The sequence below is a fragment of the Dama dama genome, chromosome 14, assembly GCF_033118175.1.
Source record: "Dama dama isolate Ldn47 chromosome 14, ASM3311817v1, whole genome shotgun sequence".
Taxonomy (NCBI): domain Eukaryota; kingdom Metazoa; phylum Chordata; class Mammalia; order Artiodactyla; family Cervidae; genus Dama; species Dama dama.
Window position 1 is genome coordinate 25,815,072 of NC_083694.1, and position 23,140 is coordinate 25,838,211.

Sequence of the window (23,140 nt, forward strand, 5' to 3'; positions counted from 1 at the left end):
CAGTTGGAAGCTGGAGTTTAGGGATTGTGGAGCAATCCCAGGGCAAGGGCTGCTGTTGACTGTGGAGAGACAGATAGAGGGGGTGTGAGGGAGGAGATTGTGGTGGGAAATGCCTGTGGAGGAAAGCCAGGCAGCCACGGAAGCAAGGCAGTACTGCTGAATCACACGTAGGAGGTGGAGCCATCACCATAACCTCTCTCTCCCCACATGCCAGCATCAGCAGCTGAACAATAGGCTGGCCCATCAAGCGCCTGATGCACCCGAACTACAGGGTAAGACTCCACCCAGGGTGCTCCTTTAAGTAACTGATGTGCCAAACTACAGAGCAGGACCCCACCCAGGGTGCTCCTGTAAGTGCCTGATGTGCCAGTTTATAGAGTAGGACCCCAGCTGGGGGCCCCTCTATGTGCATGATGCATGGAACAACAGAGAAGGACCCCAGGCAAGGGAGCCCTCTTAAGTGCCTGAGTCGGGGGAGCTATGGAGAAAGACTGGCCAAAGAGGCCTTCTGATCACCAACTACAGGAGGCTTGAAAAAAGATTGATAGGGCCGTAACTCCTGTGGCAGAGGCAGTCCGTGTCCCTGCACACTTGGCGCTGCCAGGGTCCCCGCAGCCCAAGCAGCTGCTCCTCCTTCACAACCCTCACTGGGGCAGAGCTGCCACAGGCAAAAAAAGTCTTCGGTCTATGCATACGGGTCATATCTAACTCTTTGCGACCCTGTGGACTGTGGCCTGCTTGGCTTCTCTGTCAAGGGGGTTCTCCAGGTAAGAATACTGAAGTGTATTGTCCAATATTGATTGCCACACACTTCTAGAACACTATATTTCCTGCTACCCTAGCCGCCAACCCTGCAAGTATCTGGTGCTGCCATAATCCCTGTGACCCAAGCAGCTGCACACCTCCACTGCACCTGACCCTCACTGGGGAAGACCCAAGCCCTCCAGGGAAGCCTCAGGAGCAAACCCCAGAGGTGGAAATAAAGCCACAATAGAAACCCAGGGGCAGTGTGTCTAAGGAAGAAGACTCAAAACCTTCCCACCAGCTGTACAAGCTGCAGATTAAATCCACTCAATCAACTAGGCAGACTCTGTGTCTATGGAATATATATGAGGACATTGAGAGCTCCCAAAAAAGAACACACACTGGTTCTGAGGGCTGTGGACATTAGAGGCAAGAAAACACCAGGAGTAGGACCAGATTAGAATCTGAGCTCCCCCCACAGCAGGTCCAGAGACCAGTAGAGTGCTGGGGGGCATCTTAGGGAGGTAAGGTGGACTGTGACTCCCAGTGAGGGAAAGGACTCTGACAGCAGTGTCTCCAGAAAACATTTATCATTCTTTTTTTTTTCCCCTTTTCTACACATCTTTTATTTGTTATTTGTGGTCTTTTTTTGGGGGGGGGCGTGGTTTTGTCATACATTGACATGAATCAGCCATGGAGTTACTTGTATTCCCCATCCTGATCCCCCCTCCCACCTCCCTCTTCACCCGATTCCTCTGGGTCTTCCCGGTGCACCAGGCCCGAGCACTTGTCTCACGCATCCCACCTGGGCTGGTGATCTGTTTCACTATAGATAATATACATGCTGTTCTCTCAAAACACCCCACCCTCGCCTTCTCCCACAGAGTCCAAAAGCCTGTTCTGTACATCTGTGTCTCTTTATCTGTTTTGCATATAGGGTTATCATTACCATCTTTCTAAATTCCATATATATGTGTTAGTATGCTGTAATGTTCTTTATCTTTCTGGCTTACTTCACTCTGTATAATGGGCTCCAGTTTCATCCATCTCATTAGAACTGATTCAAATGAATTCTTTTTAATGGCTGAGTAATATTCCATGGTGTATATGTACCACAGCTTCCTTATCCATTTGTCTGCTGATGGGCATCTAGGTTGCTTCCATGTCCTGGCTATTATAAACAGTGCTGCGATGAACGTTGGGGTGCACGTGTCTCTTTCAGATCTGGTTTCCTCAGTGTGTATGCCCAGAAGTGGGATTGCTGGGTCATATGGCAGTTCTATGTCCAGTTTTTTAAGAAATCTCCACACTGTTTTCCATAGCGGCTGTACTAGTTTGCATTCCCACCAACAGTGTAAGAGGGTTCCCTTTTCTCCACACCCTCTCCAGCATTTATTGCTTGTAGACTTTTGGATAGCAGCCATCCTGACTGGCGTGTAATGGTGCCTCATTGTGGTTTTGATTTGCATTTCTCTGATAATGAGTGATGTTGAGCATCTTTTCATGTGTTTGTTAGCCATCTGTATGTCTTCTTTGGAGAAATGTCTGTTTAGTTCTTTGGCCCATTTTTTGATTGGGTCATTTATTTTTCTGGAATTGAGCTTCAGGAGTTGCTTGTATATTTTTGAGATTAATCCTTTGTCTGTTGCTTCGTTTGCTATTATTTTCTCCCAATCTGAGGGCTGTCTTTTCACCTTACTTATAGTTTCCTTTGTAGTGCAAAAGCTTTTAAGTTTCATTAGGTCCCATTTATTTATTTTTGCTTTTATTTCCAATATTCTGGGAGGTGGGTCATAGATTTATGTGTGTGATTTATGTCAGAGAGTGTTTTGCCTATGTTCTCCTCTAGGAGTTTTATAGTTTCTGGTCTTACATTTAGATCTTTAATCCATTTTGAGTTTATTTTTGTGTATGGTGTTAGAAAGTGTTCTAATTTCATTCTTTTACAAGTGGTTGACCAGTTTTCCCAGCACTACTTGTTAAAGAGGTTGTCTTTTTTCCATTGTTGAAAGATAAGGTGTCCATAGGTATGTGGATTTATCTCTGGGCTTTCTATTCTGTTCCATTGATCTATATTTCTGTCTTTGTGCCAGTACCATACTGTCTTGATGACTGTGGCTTTGTAGTAGAGTCTGAAGTCAGGCAGGTTGATTCCTCCAGTTCCATTCTTCTTTCTCAAGATTACTTTGGCTATTCCAGGTTTTTTGTGTTTCCATACAAATTGTGAAATTATTTGTTCTAGTTCTGTGAAAAATACCATTGGTAGCTTGATAGGGATTGCATTGAATCTATAGATTGCTTTGGGTAGAATAGCCATTTTGACAATATTGATTCTTCCAATCCATGAACATGGTATATTTCTACATCTGTCATTCTTATGTCTTGACTTGTGCTGTAGATTCTTTGGGATCTTTTCCCCCCCTCTGTTGTAGTTGTCGATTTTATTGGCACTAATTAAGCTCTTGAGTTTTTATTTTTTTTAGTCACACTTTTTATTGTTGTTATAAACCTCTGCCTCTATGTTGGGCTTTTGCATTTCTGTAGAGTTTTCCTTTTTTTTTTTAACCTTTCTTCCTTTTTTTCTGTCTCTCTTTTAATTTAATTTTTAATTTTTTAAACCTATCATTATTCTTTCTACATTTATTCCTCTGTTTGCTCTTCCTACTGTTCTTTTCCCCTTGCAGTTAATCTTTAATATATATCTCTTCTTTATCTACTTCTATTTAACTTTGCATGTCTATTCTTTCATTTCTTTTCTTTCCTTTCCTTTCCTCTCAACATATTTGTTAGTTTTGTTTTCATTGCTTTATTCCCCACTTGGCACCTTGCTTTAGTTTTGTTTTCCAGTTTGCGCTTCAGTTTGTTTTGTTCTTAACTGGTAGATATAATTTTTGGTTTCCTTTGTTCACTGGATCAATCTATTGTACTTTATTTTTGTTGGACTGTTTTGATTTTGCTCATGGTTATATATGTATATGTGTATATTATGTTATTTTAATTATTATTCACCTGATTTTGTAGCTGCCATTTATCTGGGGTTCATCTTTGGTTTCTCGTTTTGGGGTATTGTTTTATTCTCACTTAATGCCATAACAAACCACTTGTGGAATCTTCGTTCATGACCAGGGATCAAGCCCCAAACCTTTGGAGTGAGAACACTGACTCCAAGACCCTAGACTACCAGAGAACTAACCCTAGGGAGTATCAAATAGTGGGAACTCACACAAAAGAAACCACTTGAGTACAAGACCAAGTATCACCTGACCACCAGTAGCACCCTGTGCAGGACGCCTCATCTAAACAACAAACAAAACAAAAATACAAAAAAAATCATCAGCAGACAGGATTACCACCTCACTCAGCCTTGACCATCAGAGGAAAATCAATCAATCAAACAAACAAACAAAAAAATCTCAGCACAAATCTCACCCTATACAAAGCTTACACAAACCACTGAACCAACCTTAGGAGGGCAGAAACCAAAAGGAAGAAAGATTTCAGCCTTGAGGCCTAGGAAAGGGAGACCTCAAACACAATAAGTTAAAAAAAAAATAATGAAAAGGTAGAGAAATGCTGCACAAATAAAGGAACAAACTAGAAACACAGAAGTCCAAATAAATGAAGAGGAAATAGGCAAACTGCCTGAAAAAGAATTCAGAATAATGATAGTAAAGATCAAAAACCTTGAAAACAAAATGGGGAAAATGCAAGAATCAATTAACAAAGATCGAGAAGAATTAAAAAATAAGCATACAGAGACAAATAACACAGTTACTGAAATTAAAAATACTCTAGAAAGAATCAACAGAAGAACATCTGAAGCAGAAGAACGAATCAGTGAGCTGGAAGGTAAAATGGTGGAAATAACTTCTGAAGAGCAGAATAAAGTAAAAAGAATGAAAAGAACTGAGAATAGTCTCAGAGACCTCTGGGACAATGTCAAAAGCACCAACATTCGAATCATAGGGGTCCCAGAAGAAGAAGAGAAAAAGAAAGCATATGAGAAAATTTTTGAAGAGATTATACTTGACAGTTTCCCCAACATGGAAAAAGAAATAGTCAACAAGTCCAAGAGATATAAAAAGTCCCTTACAGGATAAACCCAAGAAGAAACATGCCAAGACACATACTAATCAAACAAAGACTAAACATAAAGAAAGCATATTAAGAGTAGCGAGGGAAAAGCAACAAGTAACATAAAAGGGAAACCCCATATGCTTAACCGCTGATCTTTCAGCAGAAACTCTGCAGGCCAGAAGGGAATGGCAGGATATATTTAAAGTACTGGAAGGGAAGAATCTACAACCAAGCTCACAGTACCCAGCAAGGATCTCATTCTAAATTGATGGAGAAATAAAAATCTTTCAGATAAGCAAAAGTTAAGAAAATTCAGTACCACCAAACTAGCTTTACAACAAATGTTAAAGGGACTTTTATAGTCAAGAAATATGAGAAGAAAAAAGATCTACAAAATCAACCCCAAACAATTAAGAAAATGACAATAGGAATATATATATCAGTAATTACTTTAAATGTAAATGGGTTAAATGCTCCAACCAGAAGAGACTGACTGGATGGCTGTCTCTGGCTGAATGGATACAAAAGCACGACCCATATATATGCTGTCTACAAGAAACCTATTTCAGACCTAAAGACACAAATAGACTGAAAGTGAGAGGATGGAAAAATATATCCATGTAAATGGAAAGCAAAAGAAAGCTGGAGTAGCAATCCTCATATCAGACAAAATAGACCTTAAAATAAAGAAGATTACAAGAGACAAGGAAGGACACTACCTAATGATCAAGGGATCAATCCAAGAGGAAGACATAACAATTGTAAAATCTATGCACCCAGCATAGGAGCACCTCATTATGTAAGACAAACACTAACAGACATTAAGGAGAAATTGACAGTAACACAATAATAGTAGGAGACTTTAACACTACACTCACACTAATGGACAGACCATCAAAACAGAAAATTAATAAGGAAACAAGTCTTAACTGATACATCAGATGAGCTGGATCTCATTGATATCTTCAGGACATTCCATCCAAATGCAGAAGAATACACCTTCTTCTCAAGTGCATGTGGAACATTCTCAAGGATAGACCACATCTTGGGTCACATATCAAACCTCAGTAAATGTAAGAAAATTAAAATCGTAGCAAGCATCTCTTATCACAATGCTATGAGACCAGATATCAATTACAAGAAAAAAACTGTAAGAAACACAAACACATAGAGATTAAACAAGTTTCTAAATAAACAACAGGTTACTGAAGAAATCAAAAGGGAAATCAGAAGAGTTCTAGAAACAAATGACAATGAAAACATGACAACTCAAAACCTATGGGATGCAGCAAATGGATAACCTGGAAGAAATGGACAGATTCTTAGAAAAGTTCAGTCTTCCAAGACTGAACTAGGAGGAAATAGATTATGAACAACCCAATTACAAGCACTGAAATTGAAACTGTGATAAAAAATCTCCCGAAAAACAAAACCCAGGATCAGATGGCTTCACAGGAGAATTCTATCAAACATTTAGAGAAGAGCTAGTGCCTATCCTTCTAAAACTCTTTCAAAAAAATTGCAGAGAAAGGAACACTTCCAAACTCATTCTACAAGGCGACCATCACCCAGATACCAAAGCCAGATAAAGACAACACAAAAAGAATTAAAACTACAGGCCAACATCACTGATGAACATAGATGCAAAAATCCTCAACAAAATTTTAGCAAACAGAATCAGCAACACATCAAAAAGCTTATACACCAGGATCAAGTTGGGTTTCTCCCAACTTGATGCAAGGATTCTTCAATATATGCAAATCAATCAATGTGATACACCATATTAACAAATTTAAAGATAAAACCCCTATGATAATTTCTATAGATGCAGAAAAGGCCTTTGACAAAATTCAGCACCCATTTATGATTAAAACTCTTCAAAAATATGGGCATAGAATGAACCTGCCTCAACCTAGTAAAGGCCATATATGATAAGTCTACAGAAAACATTATTCTTGATGGTGAAAAACTGAAAGTATTCCCCCTAAGATCAGGAACAAGACAAGGGTGTCCACTTTCACCACTATCATTCAACATAGTTTTGGAAGCCCTAACTACAGTAATCAGAGAAGAAAAAGAAAAGGAATCCAATCAGAAAAGAAGTAAAGTTCTCACTGTTTGCAGATGACATGATACTGTACATAGAAAACCCTAAAGACAGTATCGGAATATTACTAGAGCTAATCAGTGAATTTAACAAAGTTGCAGGATACAAAATCGTTACACAGAAATCACTTGCATTTCTACACACTAACAATGAAAAATTAGAAACAAATTAGGGAATCAATCCCATTCACCACTGCAACAAAAAGAAATATCTAGGAATAAACTTACCAAAGGAAACAAAAGAACTGTACACAGACAATTATAAGACACTAGTGAAAGAAATCAAAGATGACATAAACATGTTCCTGGGTAGGAAGAATCAATATAGTGAAAATGACTATACTACCTAATGCAATCTACAGATTCAGTGCAATCCCTATCAAATTACCAAAGGCATTTTTCACAGAACTAGAACCAAAAATTTCACAATCCATACGGAAACACAAAAGACCCCGAATAGCCAAAGCAGTCTTGAGAAAGAAGAATGGAGTTGGAGGAATCAACCTTCCTGACTTCAGACTATACTACAAAGCTGTAGTCACCAAGACAGTACTGTACTGGCACAGAAATAGAAATATAGACCAATGGAACAAGATAGAAAGCCCAGAAATAAACCCATGCACCTATGAGTACCTTATTTTTTACAAAAGAGGCAAGAATGTACAATGGGGCAAAGACATCCTCTTCAATAAGTGGTGCTGGGAAAGCTGGACAGCTACATGCAAAAGAATGAAATTGGAACACTTCCTAACACCATACACAAAGATAAACTCAAAATGGATTAAAGACCTAAATGGAAGACCAGAAACTATAAAACTATTAGAGGAAAACATAGGCAGAAAACTCGATGACATAAATCAAAGCAAGATCCTCTATGACCCACCTCCTAGAGTAATGGAAATAAAAACAAAGGTAAATAAGTGGGATCTGATTAAACTTAAAAGCTTTTGCACAGCAAAGGAAACTATGGGAGAAAATAATAGCAAATAAAACAACTGACAAAGGATTAATTTCCAAAATATACAAGCAGCTCATAGAACTCAATACCAGGAAAACAAACAGCCTAATCAATAAGTGGGGGAAAGACCTAAACAGACATTTCTCTGAAGAAGGCATACAGATGGCTAACAAACACATGAAAAGATGCTCAGCATAGCTAATTATTAGAGAAATGCAAGATCAAAACTACAATGAGACATCACCTCACACTGGTCAGAATGGCCATCATCAAAAAGTCTACAAACAATAGATTCTGGAGAGGGTGTGAAGAAAAGGGAACACTCTTGCACAGTTGGTGGGAATATAAATTGATACAGCCACTATGGAAGACAGTATGGAGATTCCTTAAAAAACTAGGAGTAAAACCACCATATGACCCAGCAACCCACTCCTAGGCATATATCCTGAGAAAACCAAAATTGAAGACATGTATCCCATTATTCACTGCAGCACTGTTTACAATAGCTAGAACATGGAAGCAAGCTAGATGTCCATCAACAGATGAATGAATAAAGAAGTTGTGGTACATATACACAATGGAATATTCAGTTCAGTTCAGTTCAGTTGCTCAGTCGTGTCCGACTCTTTGCAACCCCATGAATCACAGCATGCCAGGCCTCCCTGTCCATCACCAACTCCCAGAGTGTACTCAAACCCATGGAATATTACTCAGCCATAAAAAGGAATGCCTTTGAGTCAGTTCTAATGAGCTGGATGAACCTAGAGCCTATTACACAGAGTGAAGTAAGTCAGAAAGAGAAAGACAGGGAGAGGGGAGGAGAGGGTGATTTGTATGGAGAGAGTAACATGGAAACTTACACTACCAGTAAATTAGATAGCCAGTGGGAATTTGCTGTATGTCTCAGGAAACTCAAACAGGGCTCTGTATCAACCTAGATAGGTGGGATGGGGAGGAAGATGGGAGGGAGGTTCAAAATGGAGGGGATATATGTATACCTATGGTTGATTCATGTTGAGGTTTGACAGAAAACAACAAAATTCTGTAAAGCAATTACCCTTTAATTAAAAAATAAGTAAAAAGAATACTGGAGTGGATTGTCATTTCATCCTCCAGGGGTTCTTCCTGATGGTAATATCAAACTCCTCTCTTATGTCTCCTGCATTGGCAAGTGGGTTCTTTACCACTAGCACCACCTGGGAAGCCCACAATTATCTATATAGGAAATCCAAAATAGACAAAAATCTCCTGGAGCCAATAAGAAATTATAAAAAGTTTGCAGGACATAAGAATGAATATTAACACAGCCCTGCAGATGCTGGACTTGCCGGCACCACGGGTGCGGCTGCCCTGCTGCGCCCATGCTGTTGGAGCAGAGAGGAAGCGGCTATTTCTACGCTCAGTGCTCAGAACGGTGGGCACTTAAGAATGGTTTGTAGCCGGACAACACCGAGGGCTGCCCGCGGGAGCCCCTTGTTCCCACGTGCGTGGAAGAGAAGGCCAAGGAGGACTGAGTGAGCGGACAGGCACGGCAAGCTTGGGTCCGGCGGGATTGGCCCGGAGAGGGTCTGCTGGAAATGATGGTTCTGTCAGTCTGTGTGGGAGGACTGTTTAGGAGTCCTTGAGCACCTGTGACGCGCCTCCCTGGCTGAAGGCTGCTGAGCTGCTGTCCTGCGCCACCCGGCCCACGAGTGCTCCTGCCCGGAGCGCATGGCGTAAGGAGTCCCTTGAGGGAAGGCCAGAGGATTCCGCTGACGGCTCTGCTGCAAAAAAACAGGGTTTGGGAGGAATCGCTGATTAGATTCCAAAAAAAAAAAAAAAAAAAGAATGAATATTAAAAAGTCATCCACTTTCTTATATACCAGTTATAAACAAACATCTGATTAAAAAAAAATTATGATCCAAAATATACAAAAAACATTGAGCACTCAACAGTAAAAAGACAAAAAACCCACTTTTAAAATGAGCCAAAGATCTTAACAGAAACTTAAAAGATTACAGATAACAAACAAGCATATAAAAACATCCTTAACGTCATATGTCTTATGGGAAATGCAAATTAAAACGACAATGAGATACTACTACATAAGAATGTAATAAGAATGTAATACATAAGAATGGCCAAAATCCAGAACATTTTGGACAACACCAAATGCCTACAAAGCTGTGGAGCAACAGGAACATTCCCTCATTTCTGGTAGGAATGCAAAACAGTTCAGCCACTTTGGAAGACACTAAATATACACTTATTGTAAGATCCAACAGTTGTTAATTTTGGTATTTGACCCAAAGAGTTGAAAACTAAAGTCCACAAAAGCCTCCATGTGGATGTCTCTAACAGCGTTATTCAAAATTGCCAAAACCAGGAGAAACCATGATGTCCTTTAGTGGGTAAATGTATAAATACACTGTAATATCTCCAAACCATGGAATATTATTCACTGCTAAAAATAAATGAGCTATCAAGCCATAAAAAGACAGAGGATTAGTAAGTAGAAGCCAATATGAAAAGGCTAGGTACTGTATGCTTCAAATTATATGTATATACATACTACAGGATGTATGATACCAGTTTCTGGAAAAGACAAAACTATGGCAGTACTAAAAAGACTGGCAGTTGACAGAGGCTGGGGGAGAGAAGGATAAATAGATGAAGTACAAAAGATTTTTAGAGCAGTGCAAGTACATGTAATATGATAATGATGGATTATTGCACATTTGTCCAAACCCATACAATCTACATATTCATAGAATATACAATACCAAGAAGGAACTCTAATGTAAACTGTGAACTTTGGATGATTATGGTGTATCACTGGAGGTTCATTAGTTGTATCAAATGTGTCACTCTGGTGGGGCACGTTGACAATGGGGAGGTTATGACTGTATGGGCTTAGCAGATACATGGGAAATACATGTATACATTCTACTCAGTTAGGCTGTGAACCTAAAACTGTGCTAATAAAGTCTTTCAGAAAAATAAATCATCTGTTTTCTTTATAGTCTCTACATTTAGTATCATATTTAGAAAATAATTTCTCATACCAAGATAATATAAATATTATTTATTTTTATTAGTATTTGCAGTAATCTTGTGGTTTTATTTTCTACATTTAAATAATTATTTTACCTGATAATTATTTTGGTAGATATATGATGAGATAGAGAGGCAAATTAACTTTTCCCAAATGTACTACTACATTTTTTTGAATAATCTATACTTTCCAATTGATTTAAGTGTATTTTTATCTTATGCTGAATTTTTATGTATTCTTATACCTGTTCTTTTATTATATTTTTAAAATTAATTAACTTATTGAATGAAAGATTCTTTAATTGTATAGTACTTTAAAATGATTTCATATCATACCATAATAACTCCCCCTTTTAAGTCCCTTACCACAATATTACACCTCCACCCTCCCTTCTCCCGCTGGTAAACACTAATTTGTTCTCCATATCTGTGAGTATACTTCTTTTCCATTTTATTCACTAATTTGTCATATTTTTTAGATTCCACATATAAGTGATATACAATATTTTTCTTTCTCTGTCTGACTTATTTCACTTAGCATAATGCCTTCCGGGTCTATCCATGTTGCTACAAATGGCAAAATTTTCATTTTTTTAATGGCTAAGTAGTGTTCCATTGTGTCGTGTGTGTGTGTGTGTGTGTGTGTGTGTGTGTGTGTGTACACCACATTTTCTCTATCCATTCATCTATCGATGAACACAGTTTGCTTTAACACCTTGGCAATTATAAATAATGCTATTATGGACACTGGGGTACATTTATCTTTTCAGATTAGTGTTGTTGGTTTTTTCAGATACATACCCAGGAGTGAAATGATAGTGTCATATGGTAGTTCTATTTTTAGTATTTTGAGAAACCTCCACACTGTTTTCCACAATGACTACACCAATTTACACTCCCGTCAACAGAGAACAAGGATTCCATTCTTACCAATATTTGTTATTTGTATTCTTTTCAATGACTGCCATTCTGATAGGTTTGAAGTGAAATCTCTTTTTAGTTTTTATTTTCATTCCCTTGATGGTTAGTAATGTCAAACATCTTTTCATTTGCCTATTGGCAGTCTGCATTTCCTCTTTGAAAAAATGTCTGTTCAGTTCTGCTCATTTTGTAAAAATGAATTGCTTGTTTTTTGAATGTTAAACTATATGAGCTATTCATATATGTTGGATATTAACCCTTTATCAGTCATTCCATTTGTGAATATCTTCTCCCACTCGATAGGTTGTCTTTTCATTTTGCTGATGGTTTCCTTTGCTGCACGAAAACCTTTAAGTTTAATTAGGTCCCATTTGTTTATTTCTCCTTTAATTTCCCTTGCTTTAAGAGGCAGATCTGGAAAAATGTTGCAGTTCATGTCAAAGCTTGTTCTGCCTATGTTTCCCTCTAAAGTTTTATAATATCTGGTCTTACATTTAGGTCTTTAATTCACTTTGAGTTTATGTTGTATATGATGTTAGAGAATGTTCTAGTTTCATCCTTTTACAAATAACTGTCCAGTTTTTACAATACCTCTTATTGAAGAGACTGTCTTCTTCATTGTATATTCTTGCCTCCTTTCACATAGATTAATAGGCCTAAAGGGTGTGGGTTTATCTGGTTCTTTATTAGTTCCATAGATTTGTGTGTCTGTTTTGCACCAATACCATACTATTTTGATTATTGTATTTTTGTAGTATAATCTGAAACCAGGAGTGTGATTCTCCCAGCTCCGTTCTTACTCAAGGTTGTTCCGGCTATCTAGAGTCTTTGATGTTCCCTGTAGCTTTTGAAATTCTTTTCTAGTTCTGTGAAACATGCCATTGGTATTTAGAGATTGCATTGAACCTGTACATTGCCTTGGGTAGTATCGTCATTTTAGCAATATGAATTCTTCTAGAACATGGTGTATCTTTTCATCTGTTTGTGTTGGCTTCAGTTTCTTTCATCAGTGGCTTAAAAGTTTTCTGAGTTACAACTCTTTTACATCCTTAGGTAGGTTTATTCCACATATTTTATTCTTTCTGAAGGGACAGTAAGTGAGATTGTTTCCTTAATTTCTCTTTCTGATACTTTGCTGTTAGTGTATGGAAATACAACAGATTGCTGTGTATTAATTTTGTATCATGTAACTTTACTGAATTCATTGATGAGCTCTAGTAGTTTTCTGATGACATCTTTAGAATCTTCCATGTATAAAAGTATCATGTCATCTGAAAAAAATGATACTTTATTTCTTCCTTTTCAGTTTGGATTCCTTTTATTTCTTTATCTGCTTTGATTGCTGTGTCTAGGATTCTAAAAGTATGTTGAATATAGGCATCCTTATCTTGTTCCTGATCTTAGAGGAAATGCTTTCAGCATTTTACTGTTTTGGATGATATTAGCTGAGTGTTTTTCATATATGGCCTTTATTATGTTGAAAAATGTTCCCTCTATGCTCACTTTCTGGAGAGCTTTTCCCATAAATGGATATTCAGAACTTTTTTGAAAAAGCTTTTCCTGCATCTGCGGTTTTTAATCTTCAATATGTTAATGTTGTTGTTGTTCAGTTGTTAAGTCATGTCTGACTCTTTACAACCCCATGGACTGCAGCATACCAGGCTCTCCTGTCCTTTACTATCTCCCATAGTTTGCTCAAACTCATGTCCATTGAGTCAGTGATGCCATCCAACCATGTCATCCTCTGTTAGCCCCTTCTCATCCTGCCCTCACTCTTTCTCAGCCTCGGGGTCTTTTCCAGTGAGTCAGCTGTTCGTATCAAGTGGCCAAAATATTGGCACTTCAGCTTCAGTCCTTCCAATGAATGTTCAGGGTTGATTTCCTTTAGGATTGACTGATTTGATTTCCTTGCTGTCCAAGGGACTCCCAAGAGTCTTCTCCAGTTCAGAAGCATCAATTCTTTAGTGCTCAGCCTTCTTTATGGTCCAGCTCTTACATCTGTGCATGCCTACTGGAAAAACCGTAACTTTGACTTTACAGACCTTTGTCAGCAAAGTGATGTCTCTGCTTTTTAATACACTGTCTAGGTGTCATTGTTTTTCTTCTAAGGAGCAAGCGTCTTAATTTCATGGCTGCAGTCACTGTCAACAGTGGCTTTGGAGCCCAAGAAAATCAAATCTGTCACTGTTTCCACTTTTTCCCCATCTATTTTCCATGAAGTGTTGGGACCAGATGCCAGGATCTTCTTTTTTTTTAATGTTGAGTTTTAAGCCAGCTTTTTCACTCTGCTTTTCACCCTTATCAAGAGGCTCTTTAGTTCCTCTTCACTTTCTGCTATTAGAGTGGTATCCATTTGCATATCTGAGGTTATTGATATTTCTCCCAGCAATCTTGATTCCAGCTTTTGATTCATTCAACCCAGCATTTTGCATGATGTACTTTGCATAGAAGTTAAAATAAGTAGGGTGACAATATACTAGCATTTGAAATGAATGCAATTTTATGGTTTCTTAATATGGTATATCATAACTGATTGATTTGGGGAAAATCAATTGAAAAGTCCTTGCATCTCTGGGATAAATCCTACTCGATCATTATATATGACTCTCAGTGTATTGGTGGATTCAGTTTGCTAGTATGTTTTTGAAGTTTCTTGCATCTATTGTTTGTCAGTGAGATTGTAATTTTCTTATTTTGTGATATCTTTGGTTTGGGTATCAGGGTGATGGTGGGCAAGAAGAATGAGTTTGGAGGTATTCCTTTCTCTTCAATATTTTTGGAATAGTTTGAGAAGGATGGATGTTAACTCATCTCTAAATATTAGGCAGAATTCACCTGTGAAGGCATCTGAACAGGAACTTTTGTTTTTGTAAATTATTGATTCAGTTTCATTACTGTTAATTGGTCTGCTCATATTTTCTTTTCCTTTTTAAGTAAATATTTATTTGTTTGTTTGGCTGCACTGCATCCTAATTGCAGCGCTCAGGATCTTTAGTTGCAGCGTGTGGGATCTCATTCCCTGGTCAGGGATTGAGCTTGGGCCGCGGCAAGGGGAGCACAGGTTATTAGTCACTGGACCACCAGGGAGGTCCCTGTCCATATTTTCTGTTTATCCCTGGTTCAGTCTTTGGAGACTGTGCATTTCTAAGAGTTTGCCTGTTCCTTCCAGATTGTTAATTTTATTAGTTCATTGATACTCATAGTAGTCTCTTATGATCCCGCGAATTTCTGTGGTGTTGGTTGTAACCTTTCTCCTTTTTTGTTTATGATTTTATTGATTTGGGCCCTCTCCCTTTTTTCTTGATGAGCTTGGCTAAACATTTGTCAATTTTGTTTATTTTTCAAAGAACCAGCTTTTAGTTCATTGATTTTTTTCTGTTGTTTTTTAGTCTCTATTTTATTTATTTCTACTCTGATCTTTATTTCCTTCCACTATCTGGGTTTTGTTTGTTCCTCATTCTCTTGTTCTTCTGTGTAGGGTTAGGTTGTTTATTTGAGATTTTTCTTGTTTCCTGAGGTAAGTTTGTATTGCTTAGAACTGCTTTTGCTGCCTTTCATAGGTTTTGTATCATCATATTTTTATTTTCATTTGTCTCTGTGAATTTTTTTATATCCTCTTTGATTTCTTCAGTCATCTGTTGGCTCTGTTTTGTAGTATATTTTTAGCCTTATGCTTCTGTTTATTGCCATTTTTTTTGTAATTGATTTCTAGTTTCATGGTGGTGTGGTCAGAAAAAATGCTTGCTTTGAGTTCAACTTTCTTAGATTTACTGAGGTTTGTTTTGCGGCCTAATATTTGATCTGTCCTGGAAGATGTTTCATGTGCACTTGTAAAGAATGTGTATTCTTCTGCTTTCAGGTGGAATTCTCTCTATATATATCAATTAAGTTCATCTTGTCTAATGTGTCATTTAAAGCCAGTTATTGATTTTTTTGTCTAAATGAGCTGTCCATCAATGAATGTTGTGTTAAATTTTCTATTATTGTGTTATTGTCAATTTCTCCCTTTATGTTTATTACTATTTACTCATATTTATTTATGTGTTCCTATGCTGGATTGTGAAAGTGAAAGTGAAAAGGGCTTTCCTGGTGGCTCAGCTAGTAAAGAATCTGACTGCAATGCAGGAGACCTGGGTTTGATCCTTGGGTTGGGAAGCTTCCCTGGAGAAGGGAAATGTTACCCACTCCAGTATTCTGGCCTGGAGAATTCCATGAACTGTATAGTCCATGGGGTTGCAAAGAGTTGGACATGACTGAGTGACTTTCACTTTGACTTTTCATGCTGGTTTCATGTGTATTTACAATTGTTATATCTTCTTGGATTGATCCCTTGATCATTATGCAGTATCCTATTTCATATCTTATTCCAGTCTCTACTTAAAGTCTATTTTGTCTAAATATTACTACTCCAACTTTTATTTCCATTTGCATGGAATACTTTTCTTCATCTCTTCAGTTTCAGTCTGTGTGTCTCTAGATCTGAGGTGAATGTCTTGTAGGCAGCACATGTATGAATCTTATTTCTATATCCATTCAGCCACTCAGTGTCTTTGGATTTGGGCAGTTTTCATTTAAACTTACATTTACATTTAAGCTAGTTATCAGTATGTATGTTCTTACTGCCATTTTGTTAATTGTTTTGGATTTGGGGGTGGCATCTTTTTTCCCTTTTTTCCTCATTGATTCTCTTCTCTTGTGAGTTTATGGCTATTTTTAATGTTATGTTTGGATTCCTTTCTCTTTGTTTTTTGGTGTATCTGTTACAGACTTTTGTTTTATAATTACTGTGAGGTTTTTGTATAGCAGTCTATAATAAACTTAGTTTAAGTTGCTTTTCTCTTAGTTTCTAATGCATTAAAAAATGTGCTTTTGTGCTCTCACTCCTTATAATAGTTTTGATATCATATTTTACATTTAATTGTTTTATGTAGGACTTAACTGCTTACTATGAATATAGATGATTTTACTACTCTTGATTTTAACCTTCCTAATAGCTTTATGTGTAGGATATTACCTACATGTACTATACATTATTTGCCTTTACTGGTGACCTTTTTAATTTTATAATTTTCTCATTTCTAATTCTGGCCTTTTCTTTTTTCACCCAGAGGATTTCCTTTAACCTTGTTTGTTAAGCTGGTTTTATGGTTCTGAATTCTAGCTTTTGCTTGTCTGTTAAGTTTTTGATCTCACCATTAAATCTGAAGGAGAGTGTTGCTGGATTGCATGTGCTTGGTTGTATATTTTCCCTTTCATTACTTTGAGTTTTATCATACCACTCCCTTCTGGACTGCAGAGTTTCTGCTGAAAAATCGATTGATAGCCTAGCCTTATGGGAGTTCCCTTAAATATTGTTTCTTAGTTTAGTATTTTCTCCTTATCTTTAATTGTCATTTTAATTACAATGTGTCTTGGTGTGTTCCTCTTTGGTTTCATCCTCTGTGGGACTCTGTATTTCATAGACGTGGATGACTGTTTCCTTTCCCAGGTTAGGGAAGTATTCGCAGGCTAGGCAGTTGAATACTGCTCTCAGTCCCTTTCTCTCTTTCCTTCTTCTGCGACTTCTGTAATGCAAATGTTAGTGTGCTTGATTGTGTCTCAGAGGTATCTTAAACTATCTTTATTTCTTTTCATTCTCTTTTCCATTGAGTGGCAATGATTTCCTCTATTCTGTCTTTAAGCTCACTGACCTGTTTCTCTGTATCATTGAGTCTATTACTGATTTATCCTAGTGTATTTTTCATTTCAGTTATTCTATTCTTCAACTCTGTTTGGTTGTTCTTTATATTTTCTCTTTGTTAAAAACTTCTTGTAACTTCTCACTCTGTGCATTCATTCTTCTCCCAAGTTATTTTGTTATCTTTAACACCATTAGTGTGAACTCTTTCTCAGGTTTCTGATCTCTACTTCATCTGGTTCTTCTGGTGTTTTCTCTTGTTCTTTCTTCTGCCACCTCATTTAGTGTAGGAGACCAGATATGGAGAGCTGAACTGATTATCCTCTTGATTCATGCATACTATTTTTATCAGTTCATCAAGGTCTCTTGTTTATTTTATTTTGTATCATTTTATTGTTTTATTTCTTTCCCTATCCCCCAACTTTAACACATCCTCCCCCTCTTATGAGGAGTCACTAAAATATCATTTTTGTATTTTTCTTCAATCCACCTTCCATAAAGTTACACTAAATTTTTTAAAGTATCATGTCTTGGATTTTGTTATTATACATGTTAGAATTTGCAGAAATTTCATTGTGCTGCCTTTCTGTTTTTACATATTTTTACTCAACATTGTGCTGTTAAGCTTCAACTCATATATAAGTAAATCCTGATCACATGATAATATATCACTAAATTTCCCTTTGGTGAAGGACTTCTTGTTATTGTTAAATCCCTTTATTTCTTAATGACTTAAGCTATAAAGATTGAAGTTCTAGTAGGTGATTCAGATGACCACTGATCTGATCTCACCTCAGTAAGTGAGAAACACTTACTGGATGCCACAGGCACAACAGGTTATTTATGGGATGTAAGGAATCAAAAGATTACTTGAGAACCTATGCCTAGATTGAAACTAAGAGCAATTATATTTTTTGTAAATAAAATGTTTATACTTACAATACTCCTGTTATTTTTCAGTAGAGATAGCTATACTAGTATAATTACATTAAAGTGGAGTTTAAAGACTTTAAAGAAAGACTAGGACCTGTTTTGATGAGTTTGAAATATATTCCTGATGTGTGATTCTTTTTCTGTTTTATAAATAGATCCATTTGTATCATTTTAAAAAATTTAATTTCACATGAGTGAATTTGTCTTTACCTGACTTATTTCACATAGCATGATAACCTCTATTTTGTTCTTTTTATGGCGGAGTAATATTCCATGATATATAAGCACTGCACCTTCTTTATCCATTCCTTTGCCATTGGATATTAGGTTCCTTCCATATCTTGGCTATCATAAATAGTGCTGCAGTGAACTTTTGGGTGCATATATCCTTTCAGATTATGTCTTCTCGGGAGATATGCCCAGGAGTGGGATTGCTCGGTCATGGTAGTTCTATTTTTAGTTTTGTAAGGAGCCATCATACTGTTCCCCCATAGTGGTCGTGTGTGTGCTCTGTTGCTCACTCATGTCCGACTCCTTGCAACTCCATGGAGTGTAACCCATGAGGCACTTCTGTTCATGGAATTTTCCAGGCAAGAATACTGCAGTGGGCTACCATTCCCTTTTCCAGGGGATCTTCCCAACCCAGAGATCCGACCCACATCTCTTGCATCTCCTGCACTGGCAAGTGGATTCTTTACCAATGCGCCCCCTGTTGTACTAGTTTACATTCCTGCTTGTGTAGGAGGGTTTCCCTTTTCTCCACACTCTTTCTAGCATTTACTGTTTGTAGATTTTTTGATGATGGGCTTTCTGACCGTGAAAGTTGATACCTCGTTGTAGTTTTGATTTGCATTTCCCTGATTATTAGTGAGGTTGAGCACCTTTTCATGTGCTTTTGGGCCATCTATATGTCTTCTTTGGAGAAATGTCTGTTTGGGTCTCCTGCCCATTTTTTGACTGGGTTTTTTGTTTTCTTGATATTGAGCTGTATGAACTATTTGTATTTTAGAAATTAATCTCTTGTAAGTCACTTCATTTAAAAATATTTTCTCCTATTCTGTAGGCTGTCTTTTCATTTTGTTTATGATCTCCTTTGCTATGCAAAAGCTTTTAAGTTTAATTAGGTCCTATTTCTTTGTTCTTGGTTTCATTTTCATTACTCTAGGATGTAGATAAGAAAGTATTTCTATGATTTGTGTCAGAGAGTGTTCTGCCTATGTTTTCTTCTAAGAGTTTTATAGTGTCTGGCCTTAAATTTAGGACTTGATCCATTTTGAGTTTTTTTTTGTGTGTGTGTGGTGTTAGAGAATGTTCTAATACAGTTTTTGCAACACCGCTTGTTGAAGAGACCGTCTTTTCTGCATTGTAAATTCTTGCCACCTTTGTTATGGATTAACTGACCATAAGTGTGTGGGTTTTTCCATAGGGTTTCTATCCGATTCCACTGGTCTGTATTTCTTATTTTGTGCCACTGTCGTACTCTTTTGATTATTGTAGCTTTATGGTGTAGTTTTATATTGTGTATTATTATTATTTTTAATACAAAGGCCTTTTATTTATAAATTTGGAATTTAGCCAACTGTAAACACATTTAAGGGGATTCAGCTACACTGAAATTCTTATCAGAATGTTTGGATGCTCTTGGACAAAAGGAAGTTTTTAAATTGAACAGTGGTTGATTTACAATATTGTATCAATTTCGGGTATACAGAAAAGTGATTCAGTTATGTTTATACATACTTTTACAGATTATTTTCCAATATAGGTGATTGCAAGATATTGAATGTAGTTCCCTGTGGGTTTTTTATTTTTGATGTAGTGTAAATGGGATTGTTTTCTTTATCTGATTTGTTGTTCTTAAATCAGAGTACATGGGAGAATCACCTGTTCAGCTTTTAGATGTTTTAGATTCCTGGACCTTGCCCCTACCTTTTAAATTCTTAGGATAGGGCCTCAGAAATTATATTTTTAGGAAGTTCTTAAATGATTAATATGTACCCACTATGGCATCAACTGGAAAACTACTGCATTATAATGTATCACTTATTTTACATTATTTTTTAAATGAAAATCAATTATATACCATTAGAATGTTATTCATTTATGCTGAAGTTATTAGTTTTCATTTAAAGTTAGTTTTATATTGTTGTATATAAAAGAACACTTATTTACATATTATAACTATCACTCTAACGTATCTGTTAAATTAGATTTTGAATAGTATTAAAGTGGATACAGATTTGAGAAAAATACCTGCGCCAATATTTGAAGTAAACCTACAGTTGAGAACTCCTGCTGAAAGTGATTCTTCAGAAAATTCTGAAGAGAACTTACATGAGTCTGATGAGTGCTCTGAAAAATCTGCAATATATGGAGATACGTCAGAAAATGAAGTCAATGTTTTCATTAAACAATCAAGTAAAGAACTACTTCCAATGAAGAAATCAAAAAGAATGAGTTACAGCTATGAAATTCTTTCAGGTAAAGTGAATGACACTGTTAAAAGTGAGAAGAAATATCTTAGCAGCTGGAAAATGTGAGAGAAAATTTTAGTAGTTTATGTATTATCAGTTAATAGTCTATGATTTTTATAAATGTTAAAGGATAAATTAAAATAACACATGGAAGAAAATTTTAGTAGTTATGTATTTATCAGTTAATAGTCTATGATTTTTATAAATGTTAAAGACTCTTGAATTTCTTCTCAGATCTCCTTAATCAGAATCTGGGGGTGGGGTGTACTGCTAGAATTCAGTCTTTAAAGTAATCTTTCCAGTTTATTCTTAGGGTTTTAGAAAGTACTGACAATATAACCTTGTTAATTAGCTGCCATAAATATAAGTTTTTACATAAAAATAAATTTTTATTCTGTTTCTTTTGATGGATTCTGATAGAACTAGACTTCGAAACTGAGTTTGAGAAAAATTGCATGAGTGATGAGTAAGTACTAGATATTTTTGAAATTACAAGTAATTGTATTTTATGTTACTGTATTCTTCTTATATATGCTTTTATTATTTTCTCTTAGGCTTTTAGAATTCCCTACAAATCTCTTTATAACTCCCAACAGATTGGAGTTTTCAATACAAATTCAAAATATGGTGGCTGCTATTGAGAAATGCATAAGTAAGTATTTTTTAAAGTTTAGTTAGATTCACTGTCTTTCTTTGGCAACATCCCAGGAATGTGCAGACATTACAGTGTATTAGAAAATTATAAACTCACTCTCTTTGGAATCAATCAATGTGAACTTCAAATTATTTGAGGATGTGTGAATTATACATATGGCTGTTGAGTGCTTAACTGTTGGGAATTAGGTAAATAGCCCAAGGTTCTGATTTTTTCGATAATGTACTACAGGATTTTATAGACTTAAATAAGGCATGCCTTTTATATCAGAGCATAACAGTTGTAAATATTATTTTCACCTTACATTTTTATTAATAGTTTTCAGCATATAGGTCTTTCATCTCCTTTATTAAATTTTTTCCCAGATATTTTTGGGATGCAATTTTACATAGGATTTTTTTTCTTTTTACTTTCCCTTTCTAAATTTTCATTATTAGTATAAGAAAATACAACAGGTTTCTGTGTTTTAATATTGTATTTTGCAGAATTCACTTATTAGCTCTAATAGTTTTTGTGTGGAGATTTTTGAAGTTATCTTTATGGAGTATCATAGCTTTGCAAATAGTGACAATTTTACCTCTTCCCTTCAAATTTGTGTACTTTTTTCCTTTTCCTTCTCTGATTGCTGTGGCTGAGACTTTCAAAACTACTTTGAATCAAAAGAGTGAGAGGAGGCATTCTTGTCTTGTTCCTGAATTGACTGGAAAAGCTTTTCAGATTTTCACTGTTGGGAGTGGTTTTTGCTGTTTGTCATAAATGGCCTTTATTGTGCTGAGATGACACCACCCTTATGGCAGAAAGCAAAGAAGAACTAAAGAGCCTCTTGATGAAAGTGAAAGAGGAGAGTGAAAAAGTTGGCTTAAAACTCAACATTCGGAAAACTAAGATCATGGCATCTGGTCCCATCACTTCATGGCAAATAGATAGGGAACAGTGGAAACAGTGAGAGATTTTATTTTGGGGGGCTCCAAAATTACTGCAGATGGTGACTGCAGCCATGAAATTAAAAGACACTTGTTCCTTGGAAGAAAAGTTATGACCAACCTAGACAGCATATTAAAAAGCAGAGATATTACTTTGCCAACAAAGGTCCATAGAGTCAAAGCTATGATTTTTGCAGTAGTCATGTATGGATGTGAGAGCTGGACTATAAAGAAAGCTGAGCACCAAAGAATCGATGCTTTTGAACTGTGATGTTGGAGAAGACTCTTGAGAGTCCCTTGGACTGCAAGGAGATCCAACCAGTCCATCCTGAAGGAGATAAGTCCTGAATATTCATTGGAAGGACTGATGCTGAAGCTGAAACAGTACTTCAGCTGATGTGAAGAACTGACTCATTTGAAAAGACCCTGATGCTGGGAAAGATTGAAGGCAGGAGGAGAAGGGGATGACAGAGGATGAGATGGTTGGATGGCATCACTGATTCGATTGACATGAGTTTGAGTAAACTCTGGGAGTTGGTAATGGACAGGGAGGCCTGGCGTGCTGCAGTCCATGGGGTCGCAAAGAGCTGGACACGACCAAGCGACTGAACTGAACTGATTGTGCTGAGATCTGTTCC

General features: G+C 36.7%; 1 protein-coding gene and 1 non-coding gene across 2 annotated transcripts in view; both read left to right on the plus strand.

The window, feature by feature from the left end:
* The window catches only part of DNAH14 (dynein axonemal heavy chain 14), a 398,948-nt gene that overhangs the window by 90,298 nt on the left and 285,510 nt on the right, over nt 1-23,140 (plus strand). Inside the window, exons 13-15 of the mRNA XM_061159766.1 lie at nt 20,661-20,931; nt 21,345-21,390; nt 21,479-21,576. Coding sequence (XP_061015749.1) covers nt 20,661-20,931; nt 21,345-21,390; nt 21,479-21,576 — 415 coding nt within the window. The remainder of the gene's footprint in view (nt 1-20,660; nt 20,932-21,344; nt 21,391-21,478; nt 21,577-23,140) is intronic.
* On the plus strand, nt 9,200-9,334 carry LOC133069739 (small nucleolar RNA SNORA43). The gene has a single exon (XR_009695963.1). It is a non-coding gene; the product is annotated as a small nucleolar RNA SNORA43 (small nucleolar RNA).